This window comes from Nicotiana attenuata, unplaced genomic scaffold (assembly GCF_001879085.1).
Source record: "Nicotiana attenuata strain UT unplaced genomic scaffold, NIATTr2, whole genome shotgun sequence".
Classification (NCBI taxonomy): Eukaryota; Viridiplantae; Streptophyta; class Magnoliopsida; order Solanales; family Solanaceae; genus Nicotiana; species Nicotiana attenuata.
Window position 1 is genome coordinate 272,202 of NW_017670797.1, and position 10,725 is coordinate 282,926.

The following is a 10,725-nucleotide window of genomic DNA, read 5'->3' on the forward strand; positions in this document are numbered from 1 at the left end:
AAAAAACTAATTCAATTATTAAACTGAAATAATATCACTTGTCAATAAAAATTTAAAAAATTCTAAAAGGATCTAATTGTAAGAGTATACCGTTACATCATATAACATACTATAATTTTTTTTTTTGCATTTTCAATTTGCCCCGCACGCTGGGTAAAAGCTTAAAACAAATTAAAAGGGAAAAGGCAAGTGAATTTACGGGTAATAAGTATACTATTATAGTATATTGTATACTATTACAGCATATTGTTATAGTATCTTGCATATTATTATAGTATACCATAACAATATATTGTATACTATAATAGTATACTGTTGCAGTATAACTATATACTCTTATAGTATATTAGTATACTGTAGCGGTATACTGTTTTGTAAACTATAATAGTGTACTGTTGCGGTATATTGTAGCTGTGTTCTTCTTCGATTTTCAACTGAAAATTTTATCTCAATCAGCTCCAAATGCTATCAAATTTCAGTATGAACTTCCAGAAGGTACTATAAGCAATATTTAACAGCACCCACTTTGAATCAAACAAGAAATCTTCAAAAATAAATTGAGCTTCAAGCCCATCAATGGTGGATATTCTTAGTAATCCTTAATGGGAAGATTCTCAAAGGATGATATTAGCATGGGACCATGCAAATCAATTGGTATTAGCTCAAAAAAAGTCAATTAATGTGTCTCTGCGTCTGGGTTGAGTCAAAAACCCATGTAAAGTTATTTTCCTAGAAAGTCGATAAAGAGGATGATTGCCTCTAACTATTTTGTTGTTGACTTAGTAGCATATGGTTCTTCAGGGTCGCTAACTATATGTGGATTCTTGGAGTCTTCCTATTTCGTCAATTGAGGGGTCTAGATTGCAGATGAACCTTATTGCTTTGATATTTTTTCATCGCTTCCATCTTTGGCAAAGCAGCGACTGGTATTAGCGGGTAAATAGTTTGGGCCCCATGGGTAGGAGTAGTAAATAGTTTGGCCCTGGGCATTGAAGGGTAAATAGTTTGGAATTAATGGGTATAAAGTGAGATTTTCTCCATTTAAATTATAAGCAATTTTTGTTTAGGGTGAGTAATATATAAAATTAAAATATTTAAGTTTGAAATATTATATAAGAACGAAAAAATATCAATTAATAATATAACTGATAACCCAAAAATAAAACAGAGACGGGCTGAAATCTCTAGGAAGTCAAGAATAGGCATTAAAGCCTAACTGCCAAACTCCGGTACATACTTAGTTCTCTTTCACTTACAAAATCCCCTCAAACTTGTTTACTGTCTCTGCAAATTCTCTCTAATGGAAGAAACTAAGGAAGTAGTTCTGATAACAGGCTGTTCAAATGGCGGAATAGGTCATGAGTTAGCTCGAGCTTTTGCATCCAAGAATTGTTTCGTTGTAGCCACAGCTCGGTCCCTGACATCCATGTCCGATTTCGAAGATGACCCACGATTCTTTCTTCAAGAACTCGATGTTTTGTCCGATCAAAGCGTGACACGTGTCCTCACTAATGTTCTTGAAAAATTTGGGCGCATTGATATTCTTGTTAACAATGCTGGTGTACAGTGTGTTGGCCCTCTTGCTGAAGTCCCTTTATCTTCTATTCAACATACCTTCAACACCAATGTTTTCGGTATGCATCATTATACATAACTCTAGTTATTTGTTGCCTTAAAACAAAGTTCAGATATTTGACAAATCCATGTTAGTATTTTAAGTTGTACTCTCCTCATACTTTCCCTTTTAGTCTGTCCAAAAAGATTCTGTATTTGGAAACAATTCAACTTAAACTTGCTATTTTTACCGTAGTGAGATTATCTGTAGCTAAACAACTATCTACGGTTTGCTTCGGATCACAAGTTTCAAAAGTCTTTATTTCTTAAAGTGTGTGCACAGTCAAACACCGCCGCATAAATTGGGACGGAAGGAGTAACTTTTAGTGAGTGATTACTTAGTTTATTGTTGAGAAGCAAACATGACAACCATTTGCAACATTGAAGTATTATATTTCCACTTGAATTATTTGTACAAATATGATTTGACTTGTTTAAAGCCTGCTAATTTGAAATTGTACTTCCGGTGTTTGTTATTATTTTAGTTGAATCAGTGTGTGTAAAATGTGATAATTTTCTTGGAAACCTTCTACAATAAGTTTTCATAGTTCGAATTCTCTTGCTAGAGAAGAAGTATCATGTTGGTAATTGGATTATTGAAGTTCTTGATTGGTGATTTGATCCTCTTAAACGATGGGGACTCTGATAAAATTTAGAATAGATTTGGAACTAAAACTGAATCTTGGTATTTCCAACTTTACCTTATTTGAAGCAGTAGACATATTGAGCCTTCTGGTTTCTTTAATATCATTCAGATTTTACCAACTCTTTCCTTGAGTACTTGATCCAAAAGGGAAATAAAAGTTTTCCTTTTTTTCAAAAAGGAGAGTAAAGGTTTTTCCCCTTTCTTTTTCTTCCCAGGAGATGGGGGAGACATGATTATAATAATTTTATCAGAACAATAGTTTTCTTCTACAAGCAAGGGAGAATTTGTTACTTTCACTAAAGTTGAGGTAAAGGCAACTAGCTTACATCCTCATAGTTGGTTAGCTCTATAGGTTGGTGGGCGTCCATAGGTGTGCTGAGCTCTTCTTCTTACTGGATTGATCTGGACCACAGTGAGATATCAATGACAAATAATTAAGGGTGTCGGGCCCATGGTAGGTTGGTTGGTTGGCAACCCATCTATCCTATTTCAAAGAATTACTTTTGGAAGCTTAATTTGGTAATCTGATCGAGTATATATTTATTAGCAGAGCTAGTACTTGATCTACCTGTTTTAGCCTATGTGCACTTATTTGTTATGCTGATTTATGTACTTGTTTAACCATCAGTATACTGAGGATACTTGAACTGACCAAGGCACTGTGACTTCAGTAAACTGTTCGCTTATATGTCTCTCTCAATAAAAATGAATCCAAGAGGAGCAGTGAGGATGATGAAACTTAACCAAAATTGAAATAGTTCAGTTTAACTAATTGCTTAAACATTGTTTAACCTGGAATGCAAGTTTAGCGCTGAGTCGAGGGATGTAGGCGGGGACGTGAGGCTTGGGCCACAGGTCATCCCCAAGAGAGATAGCTTCAAGTACCTTGGGTCGATGATTCAGGGGGATGGAGAGATCGACGAGGACGTCACTCACCGCATAGGGGCGGGCTGGATGAAATGGAGGCTTGCATCTGGAGTCTTGTGTGACAAGAAAGTGCCACCGACACTCAAAGGTAAGTTTTATAGAGCTGTAGTTAGACCGGCCATGTTGTATGGGGCAGAGTGTTGGCCGGTTAAGAACTCCCATATCCAGAGGATAAAAGTAGCAGAGATGCGGATGCTGAGGTGGATGTGCGGTTACACTAGAATAGACAAGATTAGGAATGAAGATATTCGGAAGAAGGTGGGCGTCGCCCCTGTGGATAACAAGATGCGGGAAGCGAGGCTCAGATGGTTCGGGCACGTGCAGAGGAGAAGCCTCGATGCACCGGTGAGGAGGTGTGAGCGGTTGGCCGTGGTGGGTACGAGAAGAGGTAGAGGGAGACCTAAGAAGTATTGGGGAGAGGTGATCAGGCAGGACATGGCACGACTGCTCATTTCCGAGGACATGACCCTTGATAGGAAGGCCTGGAGGTCAAGCATTAGGGTTGTAGGATAGGGGTAGTAAAGTTTTCCTTACTTCATTCCGGGGATGAGGCGGGGTTGGATTACGATTGGTCTTAGATGGCTTACAGTTTATGTTGGACCCACACTATTCTTGTTGTTTGTCATAGCCCCGGGCCTTAGATTATGGTTACTGTTATTGCATGTCATTCATCTTTCGGTTTTTATGTTTCTGTTACTATTACGATTTCTACTGGAGTTACTAATGAATTCTCTCCTCTTGTTTTTTTTCTTACTTTATTTTCGTCTTTCTGAGCCAAGGGTCTATCGGAAACAGCCTCTCTGCCCCTATCGGGGCAGGGGTAAGATCTGCATACACATTACCCTCCGCAGACCCTACTATGTGGGATTTTACTGGGTAGTTGTTGTTGTTGTTGTATTGTTTAACCTACTTAGATTATAGGCTTTCTTATATCTTTTCACCTAAGCTGTTGTACCGTACTACTGTTTATTGCAACTCCAAAGCTCTCTATTTAAGGCAAGAATATTGTGTAAGAAAGAGGGAGGTTAACTTGCATTTTCCAAATTGATTGGCTGGATTCTGTTTTAGTTTTTATCAAAGCATTATCAGTTTACTAATTTGCAAGGAAAATGGGAAATGACTTTGGAATTAACCAAATTCATACTTTAGAATCTTGAGGGGTCATCATCAAGCACTAAAAGAATAAGGTGAACGAGAAGCAGGATTATAGAACCTGCTGCTAATATCTCATATACATCACCAATGACTGATATCCTAATGTATAGGCATATAAGTTGGTCCTCTAAACTACATTTGAGTCTAATATACTTTGCCATTGCTTTTTTGAAATGTCATATTCTTTCCATCGTACATAATTGGACTCAGAAATAAATTCATCCTCAACGATTTGGTTGTGGCGTGCTGAGTACTTGAGTGGCTCACTTTTTACGTTGCCTCTTTGCTAAGTTCTTCTATATCTTCACAACATGATATTAACATCATCATCTTAAGTGTATATAGTCCACTTTCTGCTTTGCTTCTTTGCTGAATTCTTCTATATTTTCACAGTATGATATTGACATCATCATCTTGTTGCTAGTGTTTGTTCTAGCTTTCAGTATTGTACTTTTTACTCCTCCCAGTTTTCTTGCTTCTAATATCCAGGCATTAGGTAAACATGAAACTCTTTGTATGACATTAAGCAGTGAGTCCTTTTAGGAACTCCACAATAATCTTCTACACACTTTGCCCCCCTTTAAGGTGCTCCATCAAAAATAAGCTGCAGTTAACACGTTATCAGCTAGGTTGGAAATAATGTTCCATTTACCCCACACTTGACATTCTTCTTGACTTGGCGCGGTTGTTGGGGATTGAAGGCCGGAATGTGTAGTGTTGTTCATGTTAGAATTCTGTTATGTTGGGAGATTGAACACATTGTTGGAACTTCCCATCATCAATGACATATTTCCGTGTTCACATCCTACACCTCTTGGTCCGGATAACAAAAAATCATAGTACACTCGTTGCTTCCAAATAAATATTTTCCATCTGTAGTTAGTCAGATTTGGAAGGGGCGTCTTGGCGCAACAGTAAAAGTGCCGCCGTGTGAGCAGGAGGGCACGGGTATGCAGAAATGCAAGGCCTGCCCTTCCCCGGACCCCGTACATAATGGGAGCTTAGTTCACCGGGCTGCCCTTTTTAGTTTGTCAAATTTGGAATAAATGATTATTCACCTAATTTTTTTTATTCTTTCTTCTCTTAGCTTTCTTTTATTTTTTCTGAGTCCTGGCAGAAATCTCTTTTTCTCCTTTCTTTTGGGTATATGACATTTTTTATATTTCTATAGGTCCCCTAAGGTTAATTCAATCTGTTGTTCCTCACATGGCATCCAGGAAGAAAGGGAAAATTGTAAATGTAGGAAGTTGCATTGCTTTGGCTCCGGGACCATGGTCAGGTGCTTATAGTGCATCCAAAGCAGCTGTACACTCATTTACTGATACCTTGAGGTATGCTTAGCCAACTTTGTTTTGGATGCTTTTTCAACTTCAAATTGCAGCCAAGCATACAACGATTAAATTTATTACAGGCTCTTAAATTTTGTTATCTTACTCTAGTTTTTGGGTGCTTTATTTTATTAGACTGTCATTAAGTATTAGATGTACTAATTTCTCTTCCTTGAACCACATTACAGTTTCTTTTGTTCTTCTCCTATAATCAACGACTCAAACTCCATACTTGAGATTTACTGGAAACAGATATGTTTCTCGGACGTGTAACTCTCTCACATGAATGTTACCTTTGTATCGGGTGAGGCATCACCTGTTCAAACCTCAGCTTCGAACTAAATTACTTTTCCGGCATTGTTTTCCTCGAAGGGAACCTTGGAGCAACTGTAAAGTTGTCTCCTTGTGACCTATAGGTCAAGGATTCAAGCCATGGAATCAGCCATTGATGCTTGCATCAGGGTAGGCTTAGGCTGCCTACATCACACCCCTTGGGGTACGGCCCTTCCCAGGACCTTGTGTGAGCGCGTAATGCTTTGTGCACCGGGCTGCCCTTTTTCATTGTTTTCCTCCTTTGATCAAACTTTTTGACTTCATAAGTATCTTTTTCGTTACGCTGAAGAGTTGTCAATAAATCTTTTTAAGGAGTAGTCCTGTAGAACACATTGTTGCCCAGGTTGCAACATACTAAGTCATATGGCTGAAAATGGGAATCCAAGGTCCAGTCTGTTACCTGGTTAGTACCCTGTTTGAGAGTAAATCAGACACTGAGACCGTGTTATAGGCTGATAACATCACAGAGAGATATTGTTATGGACTTGTATTTGCATTCTTGTGTTTCTAAGGCTTACATATATTTTATGTTAAGTAGTCCTTGCTTGGTAGAGATAGTTCTTAGTTGATAACCAAGAAAATGACTCCTTCATGGTTGTACGCTGAGTGAGGCTATTGTATCCAGATCCTAAATTATCATAATTGAACAGGTTGCTTATGAAAAGAAATATGAAAATGCTCCGTCTCAAGAAATATGAAAAATGTTACCCTAGCTGATTAAAAAAGTGAGATTTGGCATCCTCTGTTTCAGATTGAATGTCACCTTTCCTCTTTGTGTGCTATGCTACAATAATTTTCACCCTCCTAAAAGAGAAGTTTCTAGAACATTAAGGGTCCACTTCTTACAGTTCTTTCAAAAAAAAAAAATCTTTAAGCTATTTCAAATTTGAAAAATTAATAGTAGAGTTAGCAATACGCAACCTCAGATTTTACCTCTTTCACACTCAAAAAAGTCTGTCCTGTTTTTAACTCTTCTTAATGGAAATGCCAAGTCAAACAGGACATTTAATTTGGGAACGAAGAATGGTTTACTTTTGGTTATTCTCAAAAAGGACCTGCACTCCTCTCGCATCCATTTGACTGTCCTCTACCATCTCCAACAGCGGACTCCTTCTCTATCTTTTTAGTTGTCTACATATCCTCTCTCAGATAATCCAACTTTGAGTTTATGGAAAATAGTTGGGTGACTTTGAAAGTTAATGCAAATCTTTGAAAAGATGCTAAGTTGGAAACTTTATTGAGGTGAGAATTCCATCCTAATGATGGGAGGCTGTTGATGAGTACGGGGGATGCTTAAAGAGATTTGCAGGGTGAGAATTCCTTAACAACATCCATACCATCCCCCTCTTATTCTGGATTTTACGACCGTGCAAGGCAAAGGAAAACAGAAGATTAAACAGAAGGAGCTATCGGGTAGATTATGGTGTAATAGCTCAACAGTAAGGATGTCAACTTGAGTAGCCTGTCTCAGAAAGACCTTGCCGACTTGTATACCTAAGTCCCAGCAGGTATGACTAGAATAATAGCTCAAAGCTTAGACATCAACTTTTCTAGCATTTGACAGAAAGATGTAGCTGGCTTATGTAGCCCCAACTCTAAGCAGGTGATAGTGGGATACTAGTAGTTGAGCAATGATTCATTCATTCACCAGAATATTCTATTCTATACTTATTCTAGGTTGTGAGAGAATAGTTAAGTATGAAGAGCCAATAATTTCTTCAAAGTTATAAAGATCGCATTTTATGCAATAAAAACGAGGAGCTTATTGCAGTAGCATGCTGGGTGATTTTCAGATGCTTGGGACGATAGCAGATGTGCTTCTATCATCTCCTCAATTATCATCGCACCTATAAGTTGGTAAAACTATATCCTGATTCTAGAGCTCTATGATGCGTTATTGTAGGCTGGAACTTCGGCCATTTGGAATTGATGTCATCACTGTTGTCCCCGGAGCTGTTATGTCAAACATTGGAAACTCTGCCATTGCCAATTACAGTAGAATGCCAGAGTGGAAGTTATACAAGAAATTTGAAGAAGCAATCCGGGCACGAGCACATTTCTCACAAGGGCCAAGATCAACTCCTGCAGAAGAATTTGCAAAGAGGACGGTGAACGCCGTGCTGAAGAAGAAACCTCCAGCTTGGTTTTCTACTGGCCATTTATCTACTATTGCTGCAATCATGTACCACCTTCCACTGTTTATCAAAGATTTCATTGTCAGGAAACGAATGAAGTGTTGATACAGACAGCATTCTTAGATTCTTAATGTCAATTTTAACTTTGCTCAGGTGTGGTTTTTGTATCTGATAAGCAAATTCTTTTCTTGGTTCAGTTTAGAATAAAGATTTACATGAATGTAATACACAGGATGGTGAAAGAAATGAAAAATAACGTGATATCACGTTTCCTTCTATTGGAATTGGCTCTTATTTTGTTGTCGGATTCGTGATGATTAAACAAGTTTTACCTCAAAACTGTTTATAATGTAGAATTGTCCCTAGCTTAGATTCCTGAACCAAGAAAAAGGCCTTTAACTAGCATATTCTTTCTTTTATACACGAAATATTGCAAAAGATCTAGTCTTCCAAAAGTATTGGAAACTCATTTCATGAAGATAATATTTGGAAAAAGATTAAATAAGATAAAAACGAACTAAAATGAGCAAGGTCAAAGATCACTTTTAGCGCGCGGCTGAAATTATTTACATCTAGTAGCCGCAAAAATATATAAAATTTGGGAAATAACATACAGAAATGTATATATATACAAAAAAGATATTTTTTTGAAATCAAATTGATAAACAAAGAATTAGGGGAGTGAAAAAATTGGCCTTTTTCGAGAGAACTACATTATACATGTCAGTTCTACTTATCGCTTGGGGTTTTTTCATCCCGAATACATATGTAAATATTCTTTAGTTCCACTATAGATATGAATTATGGCGTAAAAGAACCCTCTTCACATCAAATCAAGATAAACAAAAACGTAAAAAAGTGTTACTACCCCCATATAGTTTTCAGAATCGCATTTCTACTTAAAATTTGCATGCCAGCTCCTTGTTCTTTTTCTTTTTTCTCTTAAAGCTTATATTTGAGAAATTCCAGTCAGACCTCTTTATAACAACATTTTTATATAACATCACTTCACTATAAAAGCCAAATCTTTTCGGAACCAAATGTCATGTTTTGTTATAATATATGTTCTTTATAACAACAATTCACTATAACATCCAAAAATATCCGGAACAAACGAGGCTGTTATAGAGAAGTTTGACTATAAAATCTAAAAGGCCATCTAAATAATGCTTATGCGTCGAGGAAAATTATTATTTTGGCGACCATTAGAATTTTCTTTGCAATTGTGTTTCTATTTTCAGTGCTCTGACCTCTTTGTGTTTATGCCTCCTTTGAAAGTGAGAGTCCAGAGAAAAAGATATGGAAAGTGTTATGCTCCAGGACCATGGCCAGGTGCTTTATACTGCTTCAAAAACTGCTCTTCATGTATTAACTGATTCCTTAAGGTCTGTAAAATGTTCTTTCATGTGTTATCCAAATTTGCTCAACTTTTAAAGTATCTCAAATTTTCCATAGAAAATTCTTATCTGCACCTCATATATGCACCAAAGCACTATAGTCAAATGCCAGCAACTGACATCCATTCCAAAAGAAGAGTCCACCAGCCTGGTTTTCTACTGGTCATTTCTCAAACCATAATGGCAATCTTGTGCCACCTGCTGCTTTTTTTATGAGGGTGGCGTCTGGACCAGCTTGCATGCACCTCGACTAATTCCACCGTATACCTACAACCTCCCAGCAGCACAGGTATCGAACAACTCTACCCACCAACACTTTGGCAGATGGGAAGAAATCAACAACCATGCCACAGTCCCAAACAAGTTGGGATCGGCTATATGAACCCTCACTTAATTAAAGCTAAAGAGATAGGAAAAAATCACCTAGTGTTTTTTTGTCTCCGTTGGGAGTTGAACCAGAGACCTCATAGTTATTATTGGAAAGAGAACGAATCCTTGATATTGTTTGTAGTACAAGCTTCCTGCTACTCCTTGAACAATATATGGCAAGAATTGTGATGGGGTGTTTCTAACAACAACAACATACCGTATAAGTAGTATGTACGCACCCTTAACCCTACCTTGTGCAGCTAGAGTGATACGGTGTTTCTAAATTACGCGCAATATCCTTCTCTTCATTCTGGAATGATGCTTGTAACCCCTTGTGAAAGCAATAAGAAATGTAAATTCTTGCCCGAATAAATGTATGGCATGCTTGCCCAAATCACACAATCTTATCTTTGATATGAAGATATGTATACTTCTTTACTTAATAAGTAAATATATAGGAGAGGTATGTTTAATTATGCATGGTGATCAAGTCCTCCAGCACAGACTTCAGCACCAGTCAGTTCCAATTCAACATAGTACTGTTTTCTTACTTTCAAAACAAAATCAGATGTCCGAATACCTTCTTCCACTTCCCAGCTCTTATTTTAATAATCAAAACCTGTTATAACCAAGTTCTGATTTTACATAAACTCTTTACCTTTTCTTGATGAAACAGGGGTGTGACATATGTGCATTTCTATGGATTCTTTAAATGCGCTACAAAATTGACATAACAAATGAAAGCACCCTATTGAAAATTTGTTTCATGTCCAATCCCTTAGTCAGGATATTTTTTTTTTGTGTGTGTGTGTGTGTGTGTG

At 37.4% G+C, this 10,725-nt stretch overlaps 1 protein-coding gene across 1 annotated transcript; it reads left to right on the forward strand.

Annotated features, from left to right (window-relative positions):
* Positions 1-1,163: 1,163 nt before the first annotated feature.
* Positions 1,164-8,416, forward strand: LOC109243405 (NADPH-dependent 1-acyldihydroxyacetone phosphate reductase-like). Its single transcript, XM_019410328.1, has 3 exons — positions 1,164-1,634; positions 5,514-5,673; positions 7,907-8,416. Exons 1-3 carry the CDS (start codon positions 1,301-1,303, stop codon positions 8,241-8,243), a joined length of 831 nt encoding a protein of 276 aa, XP_019265873.1. The 5' UTR covers positions 1,164-1,300; the 3' UTR covers positions 8,244-8,416.
* The last annotated feature ends 2,309 nt before the right edge of the window (positions 8,417-10,725 follow it).